This window comes from Rhipicephalus microplus, chromosome 2, assembly GCF_043290135.1.
Source record: "Rhipicephalus microplus isolate Deutch F79 chromosome 2, USDA_Rmic, whole genome shotgun sequence".
Lineage (NCBI taxonomy): Eukaryota > Metazoa > Arthropoda > Arachnida > Ixodida > Ixodidae > Rhipicephalus > Rhipicephalus microplus.
This window is the reverse complement of record NC_134701.1, coordinates 166215383-166242997: the sequence shown is the minus strand read 5'-3', so window position 1 is coordinate 166242997 and position 27615 is coordinate 166215383. Positions and strand designations below refer to the sequence as shown.

Sequence of the window (27615 nt, the reverse complement as noted above, 5' to 3'; positions counted from 1 at the left end):
CACAAGAAAGGGTTGCTACGTTATACTCGCTGGGCGTAACCTCCTTGGTTTTAGAAAGGTTTAGCGAGCGTGCAGCCGCAGGGCCATGAGTACAGTGAACTAGTATATACCATGAACTCGAGGTGGTTAAAGGTGGGAAGTAGACCCGAAGCGTAAACCCTAAGAAACTGTGCGTGTGCCACCTCTCGTTTAGTCCTTGGAATGTCCGCTGGATGGTGGTGCTTCTATATTGAGAATATATGACGAAAAGATGCGAGATGGTGGTACTTATAGTGTTGAATAGATGGACGAACGGACACGCAGACAGATGCATGGACGGACGCATGGATGGCTGCCCGGACGGATGGACGCATGGACGGACGCAGAGGCGAATGCATGGACGAACGTAGGGACGGACGCACAGATGGACGTGCGGACGCACGAACAGACGCACGCACGCACGGACGGGCGGATGGACGCACGGACGGTCACACAGACGGACACAAGGATGGACGGAAGCAAGAACGAATGGACGGATGGATGCTTCGCCCCACTCTTTATCATTCACTCCGTGGATATGCTGCCATTTTTTTTTTCTTTTCTTTCGTTTTGTCGCAGCCATGATAGAGTATATGGTTTCAGTACATTCTTGTCGCGTGTGAGCCGTATTAGGCGCATGTTGCCGCACGAGTGAACGGAACTCCATTTAGGAACTCCATCACGTTGGGCACCCGGTGGTAAAGTTGTGGTTAGGAACACAGGCGCGTCGCTATAGCGTTATTGCCACGAAAAAGACATTTGACGAACCACCTCGCCCTTGACTCCTTGAATGACTTCGAGAGCAGTGATGTTCCGTGCAGGGAACTTTTCCTTTTTCGGGAAATTTTCGCGTGTCATTTTGAGCCAAAGAGGAAAGGCAACCTTCGTGATATTGCGAAGAATTTCAGGAATGGTAAATTTTTCTATGACGGTATTAGCAGTCACAGTGCGCTTTCATCTGCTGTAATCGTTTCTGGCACATGCACCACGCAAGCATTGCCTTTGAATTTTGTTTGTGATATTTACACACAGCGATGTCTCTTTCACTATTGGTGTTTGACTTGAAGCCCACAATGTACAGAGTACTAACAGTATATGAGTTAATAAAGTCATGCTTTATTGCGGCAGTGGAGGGGCTAGCCATGATTTCAAAAGTCGGCAGTACGTGAGACTCGTGTAATATTTGTATGTGTGCGCGTGGATGTGGGCGGGAATTAGTACTGTTGTGCAGGGAAATAAGTTCAGGATTTCGTGAACGTTTCCAGGCAAAATTTCTGAAATAGCGAATTTCCATGTCTCTGAATGGGAATTTTTTGGCGTAGTACAGAATATCACTGTGAATTGAGAATGCACTTTTTTTGCGAATACGTCAATTCATTTATTCAAGACACCGCACGTTATTGCTTCTCTGCCGCCCTCTTTTCGCCAGCTAGCCACAACTGTTATTTCGTTACAAACTAGTTCATGGTATGACATCCTGCCCTTCTTAGTTGCGTAAATCTTCGGATACCACGTTCGTTAATCAGATAAGATCAACCATTTGATGTGCCTGCAAAGTTCTTTCAACACTCTACCATTCAGAGAATACACAGCTTCTGCAATGTAGCATTGCGTACGCAGAGGAACTAATTGAAACGAGTGCCACGACGACCTCCCCACTTAAGCCTTCATTCTCCATGAAAGCACTCTTCATGTCAAGCCAGTACGGAGGCAAGTAAGCTTGAGGAACAAGAAATAAGTTTCATTAGGAAGGCTGTGTGCATGGCGCTTTCTTCGAATGGATGCCTGAAAACTACAGTGAATGTAAAAGCTGCTCGCAATCTTCCGATTTTCAGCTTTGTGCAGACAGTACACATAATCATCGGCGATCCCAGCCTAACTCTATTTATTAATTACCATTGTACTCTTGAGTTAAATATTATGAGTGAGTTTTAGCACAAAAGTCTTTACCAGTTTTTTGAAACCACTTGTTTGTCAACATTTAGACTACTAGATGACGTAAACCGAATGCATTGAATTTGTATTTCATTTCATAACATGTGTATACTTACGCCCTAACTAATCAATGGCCTTATCTGTTCAGCCCGTGTATGACAGAAATCCAGCCAGCATTATGGAAATTTACATTAACCCCGCATACAGGAAAAAACAAGGGAGGACGCTTGAACTCAGATTTCAAGTGTACAACACGCTATCGTAATACTGCTTCGCGCAGTCTATTTTACCGTGTCGTAAGGAACCGAAATTTTCTGCGCGTAACATAGACCGTTTGAAACTGTCCTAAAATAACCACACAGATAAATACAGTTCTTACGTAACCACTTCGCGGTACTTATTACTGTTGCAAATGAACAAAATACATACTAAGCATGCGTAGGTTGGCATGAGAACCTCGGTACTTTGCGATTGGTGGGTGACCTTCAACCACTCACTCTTATCGCAACACACATGTGTTGACACTTGGTGTGATTCTACAGTTCCGCCGCGAAATATTACATGTATGAGGATACCCCTCTCATCGCATGAAGTTCTTACATCGTTTGTTACGAAGCACATTGAAAAACTCGCGTTCCTCAATAATAGAATTCCCAATCTGCCATGCAGAGGGTCCAGGTTGAGTTCTCGTTTGTACTGAGGGCATTTTTTATCTTATTATTTACATCTACCTCGAAGTCTCGCCCCCTGACAACGCCGACTTTTAACTCGCAACTAAACACACTCACGAAAATCACGTAATTTCTACAAAGTGAGCGCTTTAACACTAATGTATACGTTGAAAATGGGGAAACAAAACGGAAAACTCCACCGTGTTCGCGTATCTCCATGATGGGTGCGTTTCGCAATAACAATGTTGTTTGAACGTTAAGTTGACCAATGAATCTTCAAAATCCAAGTAGTGAACGTAGTTGGATTAACTTAAGGTGGAACAGGTCTCTGAAGAAAAAAAGAGCCCACGTCGGCAAAATCAAAAAACAAAAGAAATTAGCATTTCAAGGACGTCGAAATTTGTACTTTGTTTAACGATGATGGACAGGCTTTTGCGGCTCCCTCTTCTCGAAGCTGCAACGACAATTTTTATTTTATTTCCGTTTCTTCACTGTTACATACAACTTTCTTGGGAAACACACGTAGCTCTTCGCTCTCTGTTCTGTCCACTTTTTTTTTTCATTATACCTGTCACTGCGCTGTATTTCTTTTTCACCCTGAAGTCTAGCAACCAACGTGAAAGGAGGTTTTCCTGAACACACACGCAATTGTCAGCGCATAGGGCTCGCGTAACACGACCGCCGGTGGAAGAGTGCCAGCTGACTCAGTTTACTCTGCGTCCTCAGCCAAGCCGAGCCACTTGTACAACTAGTGGCAGAGCGAGATAGCGTAAAGGTTTTACGGTGGTGGCGAAAAAGGGCAGTTGGGGAGGGAAAGGACTTACAACGTGGCGAGTAAGGGAAGAAGTTTCCTGGGCACACATCGGGAGGAAATCGGAGTGCATCGCTATAACGTGAAAGGACGACCCAGCAGGGAAGGGAGGCAGGGCATGTTGTGGGACAATACCGTGTGGGGATTCGGAAAGAACCTCTTGCAGGACTCTGGGAGGAGGAGAGGAAAATACGATATGTCCGCAGCCCTACTCAGAGCCGTGGGCATTGGGAAAGAAAATGCGCAGAGGGAAACAGTATCGCGAGGATGTACGACAAGAAGAATCGAGCGGCCAGAGGCCGCCGGGAAAGAGGGAAGACATCGGAAAACGTTCTCCCGCTCTCTGCGAGGAGGTCAGGCACCCGATTGGGGAAGAGGGTGGAAGAGAACGAGAGGGAAAGAAACTCGGAGCTCGCGGGCGCGCGCCGTCGCAGCAGTTGCGCATCTGAACTGCCACCGTGCATTCCGTCGGCTCAGCTCCTGCCGACTGCACTGTCGTGGGACCCACCACAAGAAGTTTTAAAATTTTTGAAGCTCTCACTTCGTCGCTTCATACAGTGCATCAGCCCGTGGATTACGGTTGCTCTAAAACATGTGTTTCGTTATTCTACTCGTGATGATGTGCCACAGCATGTTGTGCGTGAGGGACGATCCCCTGCTATGATGAAGTTAAAAATTCATTATTAGCCAATACGGCAGTGCGCAGTTTTACGCCGTATGTGTAAGTTGTCACTATCATTGTGACACCTACAACCTCGTGTTTCGTGTCAGCTGTCACACCACGCAATACTAAGCAGTCGACCACCGAACCTTCCCGCCTGACGATGCTATCAAAAGAACAAGAAATCGCAAAGACCCAGGGATATTGTTGATCTACGGCTGCGCAGTCTCTTCATCGGCTTCTCTGTTCTAACTGGATCGTCCCAATATTTTTGCTCCTTCTCGCCATTGCAAGTACAGGCGCTACTCTCTCTCCTCCTGGGTCAGTCAGCGGACAGCGTGGAACACGAATGGCCATGGCGGATTACGGGTGAGTCATCTCCAAGCTTTTCCAGCTGAGACTAATCTGATCAGTTCATTCCAACGCGGCCTATGTCATTTTCGTCTTCAGGTCGGCATCGCTATCGCCGTCGCCTTTTATAGACTATATCACAGATGGGTTTCGGTGCCTCCATACTGGTCTGTTAACGCTTACGTTTTGCTTCTTTAACCACTGAGCCTACAGTGCCGCGGTTGAAGCACGTGCATAAAAATGATAGCGTTGGTGAAAACGATGTCTTATGAACCTATTAATTTATGACGCAGTATAAAAAAAACAAGAAAACATCAGTTTAACAGCCCAAGATGGTGATGGCTACGTGTATTCAGTAAAATAGTCTATAGCTACACTTACCAACCTTCTTCTTTCTTTCTTTGAAGGTGTTTTATTCCTCTATTTGCAGTTTTTTTTCTTTTTGAGTGAACAAATCCATAGAAAGCTAGGGAGTAATTTCGTTGATTAAACACGTGAAGTGCCTCACGTGTACGTCTGCATATAATTTTGTTCTGGTTAGCCTTTCTCCTGTCTTTCTTTTACCTCTCTCTCTCTCTCTCTCTCTCTCTCTCTCTCTATATATATATATATATATATATATATATATGTGGTATTCTTGAATGCAAACTTGACATTATATGTAAGGGTGGTTGAATTAAAATCTTCAAAACAAAAGGAAATACGTATGCGAATCAATAACCATTCAAATAGATCTCGAATATTAGGGTGAATATTTTCGAAGCATCACCAGAAGTGTACTGAAACAATATTTCCAGCGGCCTGAAAATTTACAACTCCTTATTAGAACAAATATTCATTTAGAATAACAGAAAAATTATAATTAGCTTTACTCGGCGGAAAATTTTCAGAAACTCATCAAAGCTCGTATGCAGGAGCCATTGCATCTTCAGAAATATTTTCTAACTGCAGGTTGAAAAGCAGGAATTACTACTGCATTTAAGATGGTGCCTTGACAACACATTTTAGCGTCCTCACTCCCAATTTTCACGTTGAGCGGACATGATTCCTTAGGCAGGCTTCCCCACAGAAAATGGTCCAGTGTCATGAAAACTTTCGCCGTCGTCCCTGTGAGTGCCCTTTCCTCACAAAAAAACGAGAGCAGGATAAGTCGGCATTAGCGAGTGGTGTGCAAACAATAAGAAAGATTGCTGGACACATCGCGTAGCGCACAGCCACATGGGCTTTAGTGTTTGAAGTTTAAGAATAGATATTTCTTCGACGTGGAAAGTAGGGTCCACTGAAGTTACCGCATGGGTCTTGGGTAATGGTTCAAAGGGGCTCTGCAACACTTTTTCAGCGTGGTGAGAAAACGCTACGTATCGGTAGCAGAGGCTTCCGAGAACCCACGAGCCGAATATTAAGCACAGCACGCGGCCTGCAATTCACTCTAAAGTATCAAAGTCAGCGAAAATTGTTTTTTCTTCTCTCGAGAAATGACGGATGCAACTCAAAAATTACTTCTAAAAAGCCTTCTATCAGCCATTAACTGGTTTGAACATGGCGTGCTTGGTCATTACAGGGGGCGCCGTGGGAGGCCGCGACTTGTCCACGCGCGTGCGCGCGCGATCACATCAGAAAGCCACGTATCAAGTAACTAGCGTGACGTATTTTCTTTGCCCATGCCACACCCCATTGCTTAGCTTCCAGTGGGAAGAAAGAAGAAAAAAATAAGATTGTAGCGTGCGACAAATCTTTGCCATTCCGTTCGTACTGGACGGATTCTTAAAACATTTGCGGCATCGAGTTTGTGAAGCAATGAGCTTTTATTGTGAGTCCATCTGACGGTTACCTAAAGAAGTGTTTCATGGCCATTTTAACAAGCTTTTCAAAGAAATGGAAGCCGAAAACTTGTGCTTAGTGACCTTGTTATATAAATATTTGCAACTAAACTCCCCGTTAGTTCAGATCCAGTTTTTCACCTAGTTAGCTCAAATTCATTGAAAATAAATCTTTCTTCGCAATGTATTTGATTACATTGGCGAATAAATTCGCCAATCTAATCAAGATTTTGCATACTGCATTGCTCTTTTTTGCCTTACTATTTGTGTGGAAGCATGGAGGTTAAATAAAGCCGATCTATATAGTTACTAGCCAATATTCTTGACTCAGAATCATCAAGAATGTCATGATGAAGATTGTAGATTTATGACTTCGTCACATCGGCGACTCGAGTTGTGAAAGGGAACACCCCGTCTTGTAATCAACATCGCGTGCAGAGTCCCGTGAACCTTGCATAGCACGCATCTGGGTGGTTCGATAAATGAAAAAACAGAACACCATCTCTGTTCGAACTTTTTGTTCCTATTAAGTTCTTTCATCGAGGTTTCTTAGTAAAAGAGTATTCTAAAATACCTCGCTATTCTGAAATCCCTCGCTATATTCAGTCGAATAAAATGCTATTCGATTTGTCATTTGTAATTACTGTATACCTTCACACAATCATCGTAAGTGAAGTTTTCCATTTTCTTCTATTGAATTGGGAGTATTGCTTAAAATTCGTAATTGTAAAGAGTGCTGTTCAGCGTTTTGCTGCTACTGCAGAAGCGAATGCCCAGGCAACAAAAAACGAAGCTAATCATTCCGTTAAGACAAAATATACATCATACTTTCCTAGTATTCTTGGCCTCATGTATGAATTTTTAACCCATCCTGAAAATGATATTTAACGAATACAGAATCTTCTATATCTGAGCATGAAACAAAAAGGTGAATTTGGCCACTTGAGATTCTTCAAAAGCCTAAAATAATTGACTTTATTGCTGTTTCAGCAACCATGTCGAACAGAGCCTTTGCGTAAGCAGTCTTAGAAAGCAAAGAAATAAGTCTTCGAGAACGCCTTATTGTAAGCGAGTAGATTAATATATTTAGGGGCAAAGCTCCTAATAGCGGAACCCGTTCGTCCCCCGTAGTATTTAACAAGTATAACATTTTGACCTCCAAGGTGGTGCCGGTGAGAGACTTCTTCTGTGCGTTGTTGAACAATTAAAAATAGTGCTCAATGTACATGTCAATGGCTGCTAATTGGGAATGAGAGACAGGAGCATTAGGCTTTTAGTTAACGCGCAGGCTGCGCGTTAACTAAAAGCTGAATCACCATTAGCAGCCATTGGCATGTACATTGAGCACAATCTAAGAAGAAAGGGTTGCTCTGTTATACTCGCTGGGTGTAACCTCTTTATATTTAGAAAGGTTTAGTGAGCGTCGAGCCGCAGTGCCTTGAATACAATGAACTGGTGTATACCATGAATCAACTCGAGGTGGTTAAAAATGGGAAGTAGATACGAAGTGCAAGCCGTAAGAAAGTAAAAGCCGAATTCTCCGCCTCTCATTTCCCATTAGCAGCCATTGGCATATACATTGAGCACTATCTGACTGAAAAAGTTTGCTACGTCATACTCGCTGGGCGTAACCTCCTTGGTTTTCGAAAGGTTTAGCGAGCGTTCGGCCGCAGTGCCATGAATACAGTGAACTAGTATATACCATGGACTCGAGGTGGTTAAAGGTGGGAAGAGGACCCGAAGCGCAAGCCGTAAGAAAGTGTGCGTGGGCCACCTCTCGTTTAGTCCTTGGAATGTCCGCTGGATGGCGGTGCTTCTATATGGGGAATATATGACGAAAAGATGCGAGACGGTGGTACTTGGAGTTTTGAATAGATGGACGAACGGACACATAGACAGATGCATGGATGGAAGCATGAACGGACGCAGGGGCGGCTGCAGGGACGCACGCACGGACGGGCTGATGGACGCATGGACGGTCACACTGACGGACGCATGGACGGACGGAAGCAAGAACGAATGGACGGACGAATTCTTCGCCCCAATCTCCATCATTCACTCCGTGGATATGCTGCCATTCTTTTTTTCTGAGTACATGTCAAAAGTGTTTGTTTCTTGCCGATAAGAAGACTATGAAGACTGAGACCCATAGTTGAATTTAATGAAGGAATAAGAAGGAGAACTTTGACTGGCGGCGCTGTTCACTTTTATTCGATTGTAAGATTTTAACCTTGTCTTATCATGTGTGCCTATTATGCCTGTGCTTTGCCGTGCATTTTTCATTTTTTCATCTAAATGAACTATAACTTGTAGGTGGTGTAAAGCGTAAGCGCCAACATATGGCTAATAGAAAAGCCTAACACAAGAAATTGGGTCAGCACTGCACACTGTTGATCTCCCGAAGCGCAGTTGAAAAATAACAACAAACAAGCAAGGACTATACGAAACTGGGTAGGGACGAAGCGTGTAGAAAAGTGCGTTTTCACTTCACTAACGTGTAACCTTGGGAGGGGCGAAGCATGAAGTATTTTGAGGGAGATATGCTTTGACTTTTGAACTTTGGGACCCTCGTCTGTTTATTATTTTATACTTTGTATTAATTTCTTTGTCATAACAGAACCTATTGATTATTTAGTGATTAGGTATTGATTGATTGATTGATTGATTGATGTGGCACTATTTGTGCCATGCCTGAAACCGGACATGTAGAGAACGGTGGTTTCACTGCATCGCTGGAAACACTGCGTCGAAATGCAGCTTACCCAAGTTGCTTCCTGTCCTTGCTCCCTTTCTTCTTCTTCTTCTTCTAAATATTATTATTATTATTATTATTATTATTAGTAGTAGTAGTAGTAATATTATTATTATTATTACCAACATGCCTGGCTTCAGTTTTCAATGAAATTTAGGAAAGGTTTTCCTGCTCCACTAATGTCATTGGCTACTTTTTGATTGGGCTGTTGCCTTCCTCTTTTTTGTAGTGGACTGGCGGCAAACAGTTGATATTGCCCTATTGTGGCGAATACCCGTTTTTACGATGTACAAGGGCTACGTGACACAATGTGACTACCTGACGCGCTGAAAGTTTTAGAAAATGTGCCCACTCATTGTGTAATCCACCAGTTTCTCTACACGCTCGCGCCTATAGAGGATGTTCAATGTGCTCTCCGATCATCCGCAGGCGTGCTCCGGAAATCACATTCAACGCTCTCGTATTTGTGATGGAATTGTAGCTTGGGAAGTGACTGACTGATTGATTTATTGATATGTGGGGTTTAACGTCCCAAAACCACCATATGATTATGAGAGACGCCGTAGTGGAGGGCTACGAAAGTTTTGACCACCTGGGGTTTTTTGACGTGCACCCCAATCTCAGCACGCGGGCCTACAACATTTCCGCCTCCATCGGAAATGCAGCCGCCGCAGCCGGGACTCGATCCCGCAACCTGCGGGTCAGCAGCCGAGTACCTTAGCCACTAGACCACCGTGACGGGGCTAGCTTGGGAAGTGCGAAATAATAGGAATTCACTGATGAGATTGCATTAATCCGTAACTCCGAGGGTAAAATGCACCTCAGTATTACTTAATTAGACAAAGCAGAACAGGCAGTGTAAAAATAATATGCAGATAACTAAAGCAATGGGCAACTGTTTAGGAAATGGACAGCGGTTTGCGATAGCGATCGAGGCAATGGAAGTGGTGAAGCAATCAGTCTACCTAGGACAGGAAGTCAACATGAAGATGAATTATCATGCTGTAAGAACTCGAAGAATAACGATGACTTGGACCACATTCCGCAATCATTCGCAAGTCGTGAATGGTGGTTTGCCACTAATCCCTCAATATGAAGCGATATAACAATTGCACCTTACCGGTACACATTTATGAAGCAGAAACCTGGATTATTATAAAGACGGTTCAGCTTATGTTGTGGACCACGCAGCAAGCGATAGAGAGAAAAATGATAGGATTATTTTGGGGACGGCTTTCAGCTCTTTCATAGTAGAGTACCGAGTACTCTAAATCGTTAACCACTTTTTCTAAACACAGCTAGGTGTATCCTAAAAAGACAAGAAGAAAGCAGAATAGGCAAAAACGGGTTTAAAGTATATTGTAGTTGAAATAATTAAGAAATGGATATTGGCAATACATTTAGTGCTTAGTCGAGAGAACAGCTGGCCATTGAGGAAAAAGGCCTGAACTCTCATCATCATCAACATCATCATCATTATCATCATCATCAGCCTGACTACGTCCACTGCAGGACAAAGGCCTCTCCCATGTTTCGCCAGTTAACCCGGTCCTGTGCTTGCTGCTACCAATTTATACCCGCAAACTTCTTAATCTCATCTGCCCGCCTAACCTTTTGTCTCCCCCTAACCAGCTTTCCTTGTCTGGGAATCCAGTTAGTTACCCTTAACGACCACCTGTTATCCTGTCTACGCGCTACATGCCCGGCCCATGTCCATTTCTTCTTCTTGATTTCAGCTATGTTATCCTTAACCCCCGTTTGTTCCCTATTCCACTCTGCTCTCTTCTTGTCTCTTAAGGTTACACCTACCATTTTTCTTTCCATTGCTCGCTGGGTCGTCCTCAATTTAAGCTGAACCCTCTTTGTAAGTCTCCAGGTTTCTGCTCCTTAGCTAAGTACCGGCAAGATACAGCTGTTATATACCTTTCCTAAACTCTAAGAGAAGACAAAGTCGGAGGGCGAGGTAGAGAGTCAAGGGGACAGGTGACATGTTTGCGGCTGTTAAAGGTGGTCGCAGAAAGCTGGACAAGGCTGTCTGAAGAGAAACCGAATGGGCTAGTTTACTTCATATCGCGTGTTGATTGTCACGCCTCTTGTGTGGGGAAAGCAAAGAACGTCTTCGAGAGCCTGCGGCGACATAAAACCGACGTCTGCAAGATCGAATAACCAAGTGCACTCACTGAGCACAGCATGGTGAATCACCATCGCATTATATTGCACATGTCCGGCATCGTAGATTTGGAGCCGAATTTATAAGCAGCTTTTTTGGGGAATCTTAGCCCATACATAACTTAACTCGTCCACAGGTGAACTAAATATATCATGCCGATGGAGCCTGCCTAAGCGGAATTTTTTTCACATCATGGACAATCAGCGTGAATTCATCGCAGGTACAAGATATTTTAAAAAAGAATAAAAGTGAGGCCCATAACACGAAAGTTTTTCTCGCAAAGAAAAAAAATGTTTTTATTTTTGTTTTAGCTACTTCAGTTGGCTCGGTTTCTCGCTACACTCTGTTTCAGCTAAAACCTAATATACACGAACGCCACGGCTAACAGTTCCAGGCAGCTACACGGCGTACATTACCACAGTTAGTCTCCTAACCGCTCTTATCACAAAGCAGGGGTTTAGGTAGAAATATTTAGGAGAGAGGGGGGGGTCACTTGATGCTATGTATGCCATGATGAAAACAATTTCACAGCAGGGGGGCGGGGCATGGGCCCGATGGGCCACCCCCTAGCTACGTCACTGTCACAACCGGTGATTCCACGTGAGATTGACATGAACCCGAACAAACGTTAGGCCAGCGCGGAAGGCTAGCACAGCCACAGCGAAAGCTAGAAGAGCGGCCTTTCAGAGCCTTTTCTAAACACTCAATGGATAACTACTGCAAGCACACTTGCTTGATACGCACTAGGGCATTATTAATAATTTTGGGGGGTAGTAGGCTGGCATTCGTTATGCTATTTTTCGACATTCTTCTGAGAAGCGTGGCATCCGCTAAACGTTTGCAAGGAATTTTGTGCGAATTGTTCATGCAGTGGCTAACGACGATGAAGAATTGTGGCTTATGTGGGCATGCGCCACAGTTAATAGGGGAACAAGAACAAGCTTTCATAATGGGTTGGAGCATTCGATGGCCCCCTCGTTACGCTATTCGCATTGCGCGGCGACTAGTTGTTCTTTCACTGTTTTAAACGCTTTATCAGTCGTATGAACGTGATTGCTTTCCCGACATCAAGCCTGCCTAAGGCAAGTTTGCCAACAAGGCACAAGCACCGGAGTAGCTCAGTGGTAGATTTACCTTACCAAACCTCTTCAGAAAAGTTCAAGATTATAGCCTCGAATTATTTTATTTTTACATAAGACACCTCGTCAATCGTTTCTTTTTTCTACGTGATGTAGATGACCCTTTTTTGAGAACTCTTATACAACGAAGGTTGTCTAAAGTGCTTCAGGGATTTCTCGTATCGTCATCAAATGTGCAAGGACCAATACAAGGGTTTTTGAAGGAAGTTGTTTCGTCTTTCTCCTTTCTATCAGTGAGATTTTCTTTAGAGTATCAGACTGAAGTATGAAGTAAAAAATTGTACAAAGACCTTGTCGATGTTTTACTGCCTGTACCATTGTACCGTAAGCTATAATGTGCAGGTCCAGGACCCGATGTAATGAAACGTGTGAAAAGAAGCCTTGTAGCACCAGGGGTCAAAACGTTTTTTCTTCAAATTGCATACTTGTACCTTACCACTTAAACCTGGTTGCATGATACGCGATTATTCGTCCTATCGAGCACGCATTGGCATTTATGTAGTAAACCTGAAACAGTTATATAGGTGTTTATAGATTGCTGGAGCGAAGTCTTTTTCTGGGACATATTGCAGAGAATTTCGAAAAAGAAATTACCGTTAAGTCCATACGGTATTTTGTATGGCGTACGAAAAACGAAGCAGGGGTCCTTTATGATCTGATAATGCTTCTGGGCTTTCACAGTCTATGCAAAACCCGATGTGCCTTTGAAAACGCGGATGTAGATGTGCTATCTGTGCGCCGATATATTTGCGAATCTGTTTGCCATTTTCTTGAAGGGCTAAAGGGCCAAGAGAGTGTACCAGCCTGGATTGCGCGCATTGAGTCATTCTTACGAATGCCAAAGCATTTATTTATAGTAACCTAAAAGCTGACGATACTTCAATGAATTTGTTGGTGTATTTTGTGACACACCTCTATTTTGACAAATATGTATATATGTGAAAGTTGTCTCCATATGCAAGGCAATGAAGCAACGAAAGAAAACCGCGTAGCTCAGTGGTGGAATACTGGACTGGCACCCAGTGGAACCGGGTTCGAGCCCCACTGTGTCAATGGTGCTAGGTTTTTATTTCTTCTAATTTAGCGCTTTGAGGTTACGGACACCGGCAGCGGCGGACAAATGCAAGTGACCGGAGCTGTGATCTCATAACTGTTTTAGCTGTAAAATAATATTTTAGATTTGATTGAGGCTGTCATACTTTATGGATATAGCACCCAGTAACCCGAAAAGGAACTTCGTTTCTGTGTTTATAAAAAGCACTAACCGATTTCAAGTACTTCGTACTCAACTGTGGGAGGGCAGTGAGCCGTCCCGAGTTGTTTTTTTTTTAAGTGCACGATTTGCGAGTCAGAGTTATCGAACATAATAAACACGCAGGGACTGGTTTCATCACCATGAACAGACATATTACCGTTGAAAAAAAGACATCTTTTGTAAGAAATGTTTGTACAACAAGAAGGGAAGGAACATCCTATGAAACCTGCGAGGGCGAAGAAAACTATTTTTCGAATTTATCTGATTGTCGGAGGTTTTATTCTGTTGACTACAAAATACTTGCTAAAAAGTTCATAATAATTATTAACTTTGTTTTTAAAACAAGTTTTGCTTCCTCTCTCCTCAACGGCAGCCATGTTTTTAGGTATTGAACTCCTCAGCCAGCGAGACTGTACTTGAATACGCTCACGCAAACGCTCGCAATTTTTTTTGTGAGCGTAGAATTATACAAGCTAAAATGAACGAGAAATGTTTATGCACAAAACTTTTTGCTGTGACTAAGCCACAAATCATTTCCTTAGCGCGCCGTCAGAATAAGCCCTTTTTTTTGTGGTGGTCGTCCGCGCATGCGCACCACCGTCTATGATGCACGCGCCAAAAGTTTTGGTCCCCCCAAACGAGACGACCTTGATGGACCAAGGGACATCTGGTGTCACAAATGTGCAAATGAGTTCTTGTAAAAACGGCACATGGAATAAAGTTTATGATTGTATTGTACCGGCCGAGGTAACGTTCATTACTTTTTTTAGGGTAACGGGAATGCGCTACCTTTTTTTTTTGTAGGTAACGCAGGGTGGTAACGTGTTAATTTTTTGTTGGAGGAACGAGTAACTCATTTATTTACTTTCTTTGCTAACGAATACAGCACTGCGCGTTTCCGGCTTTCAGTGGTCAAGGAAATGCGCTCGTCTTGCAATTTCACCAAATAAATGCTTCCAAGGTGAACGTGGCACACTGACGTATTTTGAAGCAACCGCAGGAAGTGTTGCGTCAGTCGACCCTTCAAAACAAGTAACTCAACCAGACCACTGGCTGCTCTGTAGTTTAGATGCTGGGCCGATATTCTCCAAGGTCGCATTAAAGAGTTGCACAATAACCTGCGCAAGTAATATTTCCCCCTGGTTTTATTGAAGTGTTTGTTGCAAGCATTGTAAATTTGTGGCTCATCACCTAAAACAACATTGCATCGAGATTTTGTTCGCGCATCACTTTTCCTGCCTAATAAAACCCTACTCACCAGTACACTTTTGTTGTCCTCTTTATCACTGAAAAACGAAATGAAAAAAATATATATATCTGCAGCACTGGCATGAGAAAGTGGGTGTTAGCGTGTGCAGTTCGCTAACCCCAAATGCTCTGTGAGAAAATCAGACGTGGCGATAGCAGTGGAAGACGAATATCCGAAGGCAGACGTATTCCCGTCGTCGTGGGCACTACTAACGTTATGCCCGCTGAATGCAGTCATAAGGTGAATGAGTATTCCCTCGGTCTATGTCTGGTCGATGCCGTTTCTCGGAACCTATAAGAAACGCGGGAAGCCCAACAGCATTTTCGCGGTGTACGGTCGGGAGGCGATGGTGCGGAAAACGAGGAGGAAAGCCTAATAACGTGACCAAACGAGAGTAGTGCGGAAAACGTGCCTCACAAGATAACTGCCACGCAATGCTTGAAAAAAAAATAAAGCAAAGGAGAAGCAAGACAGCGTGAGTCGGGTAATCAACTCTGACAAGTAGTGACAGACAGACTCATTTACAACGAAAAGGTAATTATACGCCACATATGCAGAAATCAAAGCCACCACGATGAGGAATGACATCAGCATAAGTCTTACGAAAGTAAAAATGCACGCTTCAGTTTCGTCTTTAGATACACATCACCGAGCGTGGCGTATGCTTCGTCAGACACGTTCCCTGGTCTGTGTTGCTTCGCCATATAACCTGCTCTTCACCGTCACTGTCATGCTTGACTAAAGGTGTTCAGCACGACACGGCAACGATAAAAGTGGCGTGTGAAATTTATAAACACGGAATTCAATTGCTGAGAATTGGACGTGAAAGGACCAATTTATTACGCGAGTCCCGTAATTCAGCCAAATGGCTATTTAGTTCTTCAGGCTTCTATAGGCTTTATATACTGTGTATTGTGCCCAGAAATATCTGTTTTGACGTTTGTGTAGTAAGCGGCTACTAGTGTTCTTGAATTCAGTCATTTATATTATTCGAAGCCTCTAGTTTCCCTTTCACTTACAATTCGAGGGCGTTAGCCATGGTACACTACGGGGTCCCTCATATAGGTGATGCGCAAAGAGCGGACATCGCCACCTGCCGTCGCGAGTAACAAGCGTTGACGGGCCCGGCCGAGCAGTGTTCCCGCGATATCGTCCCGAGATCAAGTGGAGTCGCCACCTGGTGGCCTCTGGTTGAAGCTCACCTGTAGTGTGGATTGCTCCCTGAGTCGTCTTCTGGCATGTGCGCGTACGTCATGCTTATAATCAAAGGGTAGTTTATCCCACCACGTCGAAGCAAGGTTAACTGCTTGTATGTACAGACTGTTTCAATCTTAGAGGAAATTTTGTTGCGCTTCACTTCGCGATGCGGCGATGATGCGGTCAGCCTAGCACTCGCATGACGGCAGCAGCTCACGCATGCGCAGTCGCTTGAGGAGCATTGTGTTGAACGCTCCAACCGCGTCGTCAGCTACGGCGGTGCGTGATGGCCGCATTGTCAGGCAACGGGCGAATTTCATGGTTCCTGCGGGAACTGGGTCGATATTTCTCATCGTGCCAAAGTACGCCTCTCTACCGTCCAAAATGAGTACCGTCATCATGCTCGCAGGGGACATGACTGGGTATCAAGGGAAGTAGAAGGCTTCACACCTGCACTTCGTGGCCGGCTAGTGAGTACTGCCTCAAGTAGTAAAATACCCTCGAGAAAAAGCACGTTCAGGTTGTTGTCTTAACCTACTGCATTCCTGAACACGTGCTGGTTTGTTTGTCTTGAACCCACATAGCCACATGGCCGTCACTCTAGAGTTCTTCGCTTCCATTTTGCATTTAATAAAATGCGCGCATGGTACATGTTCATGGCATGGCACAGCGTACTGTAGTTAACACACAATTGAAAAATATATGCATGAACGCACTCAGTACCACGGCGATTCGAAAGAGCAAATAATGTTTGCTGTCAAACTCTGTTTCCAGATACCCATTAGGGCCAGTGAAGTTCAGCAGGTTGGCATCGCACAACGTTTAGTACAGAGTTTGAGCCTAGTTCCCGCACAAACGATGAAATCAGCAGGCTGCCCGACAATGTGGCTAGCACGCCGCCGTAGCAGACGATGCGGTTGAATAGCACGCTCCTTAAGCGTCCGCACTTGCGCAAGCTAATGCCGGCGCGTGACAGCAGCGCTGGCCGCATCGCGATGCCATGCATGCCGAAATTTCCGCTAAGTGTGAAACAAACTGTACCTTTGTTTGCATGGCACTACATACAGACATATTTGCCCTCGCTCTGCTGTGTATGCATGGCAATATAAGATCCGTTCAGCCACTTGCCGAGAGTGCTATGTATTCATTTATTATTTATTTGTTTGGTAATACGAGATTGCCCCGGTGCAGGAGACGGAAGGCGACATTATGGGTCACGTAACTGGGCCTCTAGTGCCACAACGTACAATGGTCGCACAGAGCGACTGCATTGACAAAAAAAAAAAGAAACACAAAGACATTGCGGAGCACTAGGAGAAAGCTTATATAAGATCAAAATTGCAACAAGGCTTCGAAAACGGGTTAGAATATTACGTACATGTATCATTGCAAAGCAAATAAACAAAAGACATCAAGAGAGCAATAGTGGAGGAGGCACCAGTTTTCCATACGGCAACATAAACAGATGTTTTTGTTCAAGATAGTTTCAATGGTAGGTACATGTATCACAATCTATGCATACAAGTACAAGAAAATGGCATAACAAAAGGCATGGGTGTCTATATTTGCAGTTTCGAGCGTCGTTAGTGTAGATATCGAGAAATTGTTGAGGGTCATTTCTGTATTCAAAAAATATGACCTCAGAGAGACGCTGGATAAACATCTCACGAATGCAAAGAATGTGCTCTGGTGAAAAATGCCAAGATCGTGGTATGATGAGTTAGGAATGAAACAAAGAGGTCGTTTTTGCATGAGAATCAAGTTATTTAGATTGGACTATGACATAACTCCCAAAATAAGAAGACAACAGTGCAAGCGGGAATGAATTAAAGAAAAATTAGGGGTCCCTACTTCTTCGCCTCAAAGAGTTGAACACAATAGCGACATCCTGTTCGTAGTGCGTACTTCAAACACCTAGTGCATGAAACCTTTTTGAATTTGCTATTCACCCCCTACGTGACCTTAAGGAAATAGGCGCAGTAGCTTGTGTGTCTTTGTAGTAGGGTACTGGCTTTCAACCACGGGTCCATCATGACAATCGCATTTTTGACCCCGTTGTAACGGACGCTTGTACAACGCATTGTTACTGCAATATTTCATGTTGTATCGTGAAGCATGTGTAAAGTACCCTTCATGCATAAGGAGCATGAAAAGCTCCGTTCACTGCATTTTCAAGCAGAGGAAGTTCTTTTCACTGTTTTCACTAGGAGAGGCGTGGCCGTGTGAGAGGGCATTCGCTTGCCATGGAAACAACCCGGGTTCAATTCTCACTTGGACTCAAACAACCGTAGTTTTGTCCCCACTCCGGTCCAGGAGTTTCTAAAATTTCATTTGCACTGTTCTCAATTTTTCGGTGACGCATAAGATGATAACTTTTCGCTCACAACCAACAACGCTGACGCCATAATTTCTAAGAAACGAGCTCTTTAGCGCTATCGCGTTAAAGTCGAATGACATGTAGAACAATAATTTTGAATCTCGGTGCACAATTTTAACATAGGAGAAATATATACAGACACTCCCGTGTACTTAGATTAGCCCACAAGGCGAAATGATAGACGCGCATGTACTGTTCGATATCAGTGCACGGTAAAAAGTCGAGCTGGTCAAAATTTTTGTAGTCCTCCAATACAGCATCCCTTATAACGATAGCATAGTTTTGAGGCGCAAAACCCCGCATAATATTATTACATAAATCTTGACAGCGTGGCTCACACATATAGTGTATAATTTCAGTCAAAGCATCATTTTTTCTCATTATCTTGAGTTACTTTATGGTTTTGTTATACACTCACATGGGATACGATAATATTTGGTAGAAGAAGAAAACTTTTGTCATATCGAATAACTGAACTTCCGTTTACATCACTGTCATGCAGATAATCAATCAAAAAAAGCTTCACGGTGAACTGCTACCTTTTTATACTGTTGTTAGAGTAGGAACGTGCGCGTTAAAGCGATGAATGCATGCATGAAGCAAATAATGAATTCAGTCGCACTACAGAATTGCGCAGTTGGTTGGATAGAAGCTCAACACTTACAAATAATACTACAACAAACGTGACCTAGAGCAAAAGCGCGGATAGTCGCCAAGTGCTGACATTCATTCCTATGGCATATTGCATTTCTTTCGCATGTAACATTAAAGTTCTGTGAGCTTCATGCATTCATTCGGCAATTAACTACATCTATAGTACGAGTAGGCTGCAGTCAAGGCGTTTTATTTGCCAAAGATCAGCTCATACCACTCCTCAAAAAGCGGCTGATGCGTGCTTTGTGTTCCTGCCACCGGTTGCCTGTTCACATTAGCGCGGAGACTGGGCTAATGGCGGGAGAAGTAGGCGAGTGCACGGAAAGCTGTGTTTTTCATCGTGGTTGACTTTTCTGTTGGTCGTCAGCGTAGTCGAGAAATAATTTTCCAAAAACGCACTTCACAAGTTATCGAGGTACAATGTAGGCAATCGCACTTTGTTTACGGCAGAGGTACAAGGATTACCTTGTTTCCAGTTCTCATTCTATTTTGCTACGTCTTCCCCGAATGCTACTACGTTTACGCATGATGGCTTCCCCTGCATCTTGAGAACTACAATGCACACGAGGCTGTTGAGTACTGCAATGCACACAAGGTTCTTAGACGTCCTGCCTCTCTACGGGTACAACTGTGCTACAGCCTACGGGAAAAGGACAGCTCCACCTACGAGACCACAGCGCGGCTGTGCTTAACCTGGGAAAGACTGTCGTGCTAACTGGTTTCCAATCGAACCATGCGTACTTTTTGTCTGACAATGTGAATACTACGCATCCGAGCAATTAAAGGCTCGTTTTTACTATTCGAAATATTACGCTTGTTTTATAGACGAAGTCAGAATCCCTGACAAAGTTTGCAAGGACGTTCTCTTGAAGTAAACTTAGTGACACGAACGTGGGTTCCTGCGGGACATACAGCTACTTGAAACAGACGCGAAAAGTTTGACTTTAGCAATATGCTGTCACCAGTCTCATACCTTTGTCATTCATTCACGTTCCGTATTACCGAATTTCGTATAAGTGAAGCTAGCGAAATGGCCGCCAGCGCATCATGAGCGTGGCATGTGGTCATGTTGTTACATGACAGGCACCTAATTATTATCATGTTTGCACCAGTAAAATACCTTCGTCATTTGTTCACGTACCGTAATACCAAATTTGGTATAAGTGACGCTAGCGAAATGGCCAAGAGCGCATCATGGGCGTAGCATTTCGTCATGTTACATGACACGCATGTCATGATTTTCATGTTAGCGTCTTTCGCTTATGTTTGCCATGCAATCATGCCATACCAGTTTTGCCATGTGAACGAAACCACCGCAAGAGCAGCACGGCCATGAAATGTAAATCATGACATTCATATCATAATTTTAATGTTATGATTAGTGAAGTATGGTCGTTCTTTAGTGATGTTATGCCATTTAAAGTTTGGTATTGATACCATTATCCAAACAGCCAGGAGAGCTAAAAGTCGTAGGTGGCTAGATAGATAGATAGATAGATAGATAGATAGATAGATAGATAGATAGATAGATAGATAGATAGATAGATAGATAGATAGATAGATAGATAGATAGATAGATAGATAGATAGATAGATAGATAGATAGATAGATAGATAGATAGATAGATAGATAGATACGCCCAAAGTCGCCGAAGTTCGCTAAGAAATGCTTCACATTTACAAATCCTGAAAAAGTTTGACGTGCATAATCGAACGTGGCACCTCTGCATCGCGTATGCGAGACCACTGAGCCACTGAGGAGCACGTCCTTGAACGTTCGAACGAGAAGCTATTGATATCTACCACTTACCTCTGCTGACGGGACTCGAGTGGGAATTCTCGTGTTTTCAGCATTATCGGCAAGGTGGCGCAATAAGCGCGTCGCCACATCGCGCGTCGGCGGGCGCTCTAACCTTTCACGCGTATTTTGCTCCAATTAGAGTACGGGTGACCCTTTTTCGCGCGCCCTTATCTCGCGGGGAGGATGGCATGTCTTGGCTGGCATCGGGTTTTGCCTGGAACGATTCTGTTGTAGTTACCGGCCGCACAAAGGTCGGTGCAATCATTGGAGTCTTCGTTTTCGAAGAGCCCGCGCTTCTCAGAAACAGCGAAATAGCAACTGAGACGCTTATTCGCGTGCATCTGTAACTGTGAGTGCGTTTCGTGCGTCATTTGCGCGTGAGAAACTGGGGGCACATTTCGATCTGCTCCATTCTGTGCATGATCTTCCAATTTGTTGCTCGTTCTTTGCTTCACCTTTGCGGCAAAGCTATGACTGTTTTTTTCTAATCACCTTGAACTGTGAGGCCTACGGGACAGATTTGTGCTCTCTCATAGTAGAGTACCAAGTACTCTAAATTGTTAATCACTTTTCTAAACACACTGGCCTAAACTGTATTCCTTTTCTCTTGGTAGAGTACCTCAAGCTTTAAATCGTCCATCATTTGACAGGGCCAATATTAGGACACATGATGCGTGAGATCCTCGTTTTCCTCTCTGAGCAGCTCTTCTTCTTAGAAGAACGCGAGTTTCTGCGTCGTTGGTTGTGCCCTTTTGTTAACGGTGAGCACAAATGGGTCCAACTTATTTTTCGGTCATCATGGTGTTAAGACGCACTGTCAGGTAGGAGTTGATGTTCCTGCCGGCTAGTGCTGTTGAACTGTGTTCGCTGCATTGACATTTCATACAGTGGTGAATCTAACACGAAGTTGATGCATACTATAGAAGAGTATGCGGACCTACCTTTTACTTAACTCATTGTGTTGTGGTGATGTGATGTACAACTGAAAAAAATGTGAATGTATTTCTGAACATTGATTCATCACGCACAATTCATAGTATGTACATAGCGTAATTTTTTTTCTTAACGCTTGTGCGACGGCATGACGCTCTCTCATAGTAGAGTACGAATCACTCTTAATTGTTAAATAATTTTTTCTAAACACTTTCTGAATATTACTGTCGGAACAAAAAAAGCTTTGTATCTGGAGGAGCGCACATTCTGTGCGTGTGTGTTGCAAACGAGGGCAGTATACTGTATAGTTGAATGCAATTAAGAAGTAAGGATATGCCCCACCCAGACTACCAAAGTGCGGCAGCCGATAGCCTCCTCGAGTAAAAAAAAAATAGTCCTGCCTCCCGCGGTTGGCAGTGTTTTGCTAAGGCAGGGTCACCGGCCGTGTAACTCATGACGTCGTTCTGTAGTAAGCGCCCATTTGTGCAGATTTCTGTACATCCGCCTTTGAGGAGAAAATCCGGCGAACTTCCTGAATTGTTTCCGTATATAGTTCAACCAGCTCCCGCCAAAGAACCTCCAGTCACACTGAAGCGAGACCCACCGGCTGGCATACGTGGCCGCGCTGACATGACACCGGCACTTGGCGGTCGCCCAACAGCGGAAAGCCAACCCGGTAAGTTAGAATGACGGGCAAACGAAGAAAAAATGTATGATGTGCACGTCGCTTTGTTTTGTTTGTAATTTGCATTTTAAGGTGCGCACAGCCAGGAAAGAAACTGGCTACTGACGTTTTGACCCGCACAGTGAGAGATATTCCTCTGTTCTTGACTTTTCGTCATGTGACCATCTTCTGCTTTGCCGAAAAGAGGAGAAAAGGAGAGTGTAGACTTTTGGGAATCTGTGGGACACTTGACTCACCATGCTGAGGAATAAACGAAGAGGCCGTGTTCTGCTAAACGTGTGGGACAAAAGCCAACCGCACGGCTATATTAAAGTATTGATGCTTCTGTCATCATAAACAACAACGGTTGTTGCTATCGTGTTGTAGATATGTTTTCATTCAAAATTATTTGCATTTTGGTGAAAAACCTATTCGGTCGATATCTTCGATTTTGAAGGTCTAAAACGTCGTTTTGCCTGACTAGTTTTGGCATCTACAACGTGTTTTTCAAAATGTGGAGCGCTGCACGTCTTGTCGCACATTATTACATCTCACGAGGCATGATGCCACTCACAGTAAAGTTTTCACTACACAAGCCATAACAAGACTAATAATGTTCAAACGCTGGCTAAAATGAACAAACAAGGTCTAGAATAATATGTTTATCTGAAACAACAAAAAAGTAATCGCATTAACCTGAAGTTCTTAAAAGTTTTGCACACATCGGGCTGACTTCAGCGAGGTGTGAGAGAGGGCGCCACCTCCTCGCCGAGCAAATGAATGGCCTCCCCATTTCGCCGCCACGGCGTCGGCTCTGAGTCGCAATGGGACTACATCTGCTAAAGCAAACAACCTGACATAATTCGCTGCAGCGGGGAGGGGACAAAGCACCCGCAAATATTAGCACCCATGTCGCACATTGAGTACACGAGTCAGCCTGGTAAGATTGCGCTTGTTTCGAGGAATCCCTGCAAGCTTAATTCAAACATTGCACCGATGGTCTTTGGGTACAGGAGGCAGGGGAGACTCTGCGAACTTAAATCACTGGGTGGCCGTGCGACCCATTTCTTCAAGCTTCACAGTAGTAAAGGTGCCGTACGGTTTAATATGTGGGAGATAAATATGCAAAGACATTATACTAATAAATAAATTCAGAATAGATTATCGTAGCGACATTTTACACCAGGCTAGAAGAATTTTACTGCCAAAATAAAACGCTTGTGAAAAGACACGCGGAAAACCATCAACAATGACATGAACATAGCTCATGCTATCGCTACATCTTCTGCAGTCAATTTGAATATTGCACTTGCTCGCAGTATCTCTTCTCTCTGTTCCGATGTTGAGACAACCGTCTTCTCGAGGCACCTCTTTGTCTGCAGTATTACACGCTGGATCGATTCCCCCTTACTCGTACTCATTGCGTTTTCTTAAAGGTGAACGGTTTCCTAATTATGCAGATACAGACACATCTCTTGCGCGAAGCCTTACGAGCACTCTTTTTCTTTCGTCACTGCGCTACCGAATAGACAAGGGGCTTCCTTATGTTCCATGAACGTCAAGCTCGATACAAAAAAAAAAAAAGATCTCTCGAGAGAGATGACCTCGTTACGCCACTAAGCTGCAGATCCAATTACTACTCTCGGTCAGCGCTCTGAGTGGACAGCTCTATTTCTATACGAATGCATTTATTGTTTGGTGCAAAACTGGCAAGGAATGACGGAGTCATATCGACGGTATATTATTCACAAAAAATAAGAAAAATTGAATGGTTACTGCTTGTGCAAATAGGTTGCTGTGTTTTTCGCATTCCACACATATATATATATACGATGTAAATGTTGTGTTTTTTTTTGTTTACCATTTTCCATGCTGTGTAAGAATTCCTTTTCTGCGAAAGCTCGACTGATCTTGGGTAATCATCCCCCCAACAAAAAAACAATAAAAAACTTCAAACATCTATCGGAAGGGATTTCTGGTGGGATGAGAAGCAGCAGCGTTGCGTACGGGTAGTGTCACGGGTTGAACGGTGATGAAGCGTGTGCTGCGGAGAGCGCTGGAAGATTTGTTTAAAGTGATGGCGGGAGTAGGTCTTGTAGGTGACACGTACAGCCATGTTTCAATGAATCCTTAGGTCAGGCGCGTGCCAGGTTTATTGCGCGTGAACCGACGAGTCGGCGGTGTAGTGAGCAGCGGTCGCTGCAGGTGTTACGGGCGAATGGACGAGGCGGCCGCTGTGGGCGCCGTGGTGACCGCATGGTAGGTGATGGAGAGAGTGACGTCAGCGCGCACTACGAAGGGAGCGTCATTTCGATGCGCTGCATTGGTGTGACCTGCTTGGCACCACGCCTACACCTCCGACGCTCAGCGCGTTGTAAGGACGGACCGTGTTACACAGGCTGGTTGGCATGTAACAATCGTAGTGATGTATTGCGAAAACTGTTGCACGGCAAGATTGAGAAGGGATTCCTAAAAACTAAACATATTTTGCCAATTGCGAAACGTAAGCGATGATACTACAGTAAAGTGTAAACACGTTACCACTATATTCAGTAAACCACGTTACATATTGGGTTAGTTACTCGCCCTTTGCTTGAAGGCGAGAAAACGTATCCGGAAGATGCCAGGACGCGCGGCAGCACCTGCCAGACACCACCTCTCACTTCACACACTCTTCGTCTGAAACGTAAAATGAGCTTGGTTTTCACATACTGTATTTACTAGATTGTAACGTGACCACGATCGTAACGTGAGGAGGGACGTTTCAATGCGTCCAGGAAAAAAATATTTTCGCTATTCTGTTGTAGCTAGATGGTCTACTTCAGGTGACAAAAACCTGAAAAAAAAGCCCACGTTATATTTGAGTAATGAAAATGGTGTCACACATGTAAGATTAAAGCGACGTAGCTTGTTTACCCTGCGTGACTGTGCATGCAGCCCATCTGTTCGGAGTGGTTCACAGTCACCACCCAATCTGTCTGTGACGTGTCATTGTGGCCATCAGTTTCTATGGTTTCCAATGTGATCTAAGAGACATTCAAGCCCATCGGACACCAAGTTGGAGACCAGGTTAGAGATCAAGAAGAGACTGCATGACCCTTAGATTTACTTTTCGAACATCCACGAGCACGCTTGCTTGCTTGCTTGTTTGGTTGCTTGCCCCTCAGCTCTGGCTGGGCACGGCGACGGTCTTCTTTTTCTTCGCGTCCGGGCGCGAGACACCCCCGAGCGTCGTCTTCTATCGCTTGTGACACTGTAAAACAAAAAAAAATGTGAACGAAAAGAATGCAAAACGTGGCTGGCAGCTTGTAAAACGAAGGAGGAGGAGGAATAAACATTTATTGAAACGGCATACTAAGGTTTCCGTGGGTGAAGCCCTTATTCCAGGGCCCCACTGGTCCGGGCGGCTCGCTCGGCCTGGTCCAAGGTTGCCCTCTGGCTTCCGAGGTCCGAGGCCGGGTGAGTCGCACCTCCCACGACCTTTTAAATTCGTTTCGTGTCATGAGAGGTGAGTAACCCTCTGCTAGTCTTTGTTGGAAAGTCCAAGTGATGTGCTTGAGTGTCGGTGTGTCACCGCACCAAGGGCAGTGGTCAGCATATTGGGATGGCCAGATTTTGCTAAGTGTGTGTATGTTGGGATATGTGTTCCTCTGTATTCGTCTCGCATCCCTGGATCGCCAGAGGGTGAGTTTACGGTGGGGTGGCGCCATCGTCTGCTGGGCCAGTATGGCTTTCAAAGATATCTCGTGGGAGCGTAGGTGTGAAGTAATCCGCCCGGGTCCGCATGTCCGCGGCTCGGAAATTTAATGTTCGAGCCTTGTGGTCAGCCCGTTAATTTCCTCCTACACCTTCGTGGGCGGCGCACCATGTGATGCCGTGGTCTTCTTGGAGATTGGATGCTAGCATGCGTAGGACGCTCTTGGGAAGGACGCCTTTGAGAAACAGTTGGCAAGCCTCTTGAGAATCTGTGAGAACGTGCGCAGACTGTCTCTTGCACTCTGCTGCACGGATTGCTAGTGCTATGGTTGCCGCTTCTGCTACGGCCGTGCTTCTCGTACGTATTATCACCGAAGTGATCGCTTGGCTTCGGTTGGTAACGACTGCAGCAAATGCGTTTTGCCTCGTTGGGTATGGGCTGGAGTTTGGATAGTAAGTGTCTGTGTCATTTCGCAGCCGTTCAAGTGCCGCCACTCTTGCTCGTCTGCGGCCGGCATTAACATTGGGATGCATGTTTCTCGGGATAGGGGCGACATATATGTGTTCCCTGTCTTCTCTGGGTGTTTGACGCGTCTCCTCACCGCAGAACTGTGGTGACAAGGGATAGTGAAGCCTCTTTAGCAATAGTCTGCCTTGCATCGTCGAGTTCAGTCTCCCTGTCTGCGCGACCAATACGGCTGCGGCGTGTTCGTCATATGTATTATATACACCCTAGCATTCCAAACGCTCTCTGTCAGTGCAGTCTGGGAGGCCCAATGAAGCTTTGTAGGCAGTGCGTGTGATTGTGTTGGCTTGCTGTGCTTCCCACCTGCGTGTGAGTTGGTACGGGAGAGCATATGTAATGCGGCTAATGATAAAGGCCTGTGCCAATCTCCTTTTGTAATCTTCCTTCATGCTCTCGTTCCTGCAAGTGACTCGCTTTATGAGTCTCGCTACGCTCCTCGTTGTGCGTTTCAGTGTTTTTAGCGTAAACGATGTGCTGCCTGTCTCCTCTATCAGCATTCCCAGCACCCTGAGCTCCGACACTTGCTTTATCTGGTTCCCATTAAGCTTGAAGGTTTGGGAGCGTTTCCGGTGGGTGTTCTTGGGCCGGATTTGCATGTATTCGGATTTATCCGGCGCGCATGTCATACCAGCATTCTTGGCATATCCCACAGTTGTATAAATTGCTCGTTGAAGAGTGTCTTGGCTGTCTCCATAAGATCCTTTCGTCGCTCAAAGGGTGATTTCGTCGGCGCAGACGGCTACTCAAAATTTTTGTCTTTCTCCAACATTAGAGCTATTTTCCGCATCCCTATATTGAATAATAGGGGGGAGAATATAGAGCCCTGTTGAGTGCCTTTCTTTGCTATGTGAATTTTATTACCTCTTAGTGTGCCCATTACTATGAACGCCGTTCTGTTGTTGAGAAAACTTCAAACGTAGTTGTAGGTTATCTCCC

The 27615-nt window shown here is 44.6% G+C and overlaps 1 protein-coding gene across 3 annotated transcripts in view; it reads left to right on the top strand.

Moving 5' to 3' along the window:
• Positions 1 to 27615, top strand: part of LOC119170587 (adenylate cyclase type 8) — a 634357-nt gene that overhangs the window by 223194 nt on the left and 383548 nt on the right. Inside the window, exon 1 of one of the 3 annotated variants that reach the window (XM_075887056.1) lies at positions 4344 to 4465. The exons of the other annotated variants lie outside the window; for them this stretch is intronic. Within the exon in view, the coding sequence (XP_075743171.1) occupies positions 4446 to 4465 (20 nt within the window). The 5' untranslated portion in view covers positions 4344 to 4445. Of the gene's footprint in view, positions 1 to 4343; positions 4466 to 27615 lie in introns of those variants that run through there. 3 annotated transcript variants of the gene reach the window in all.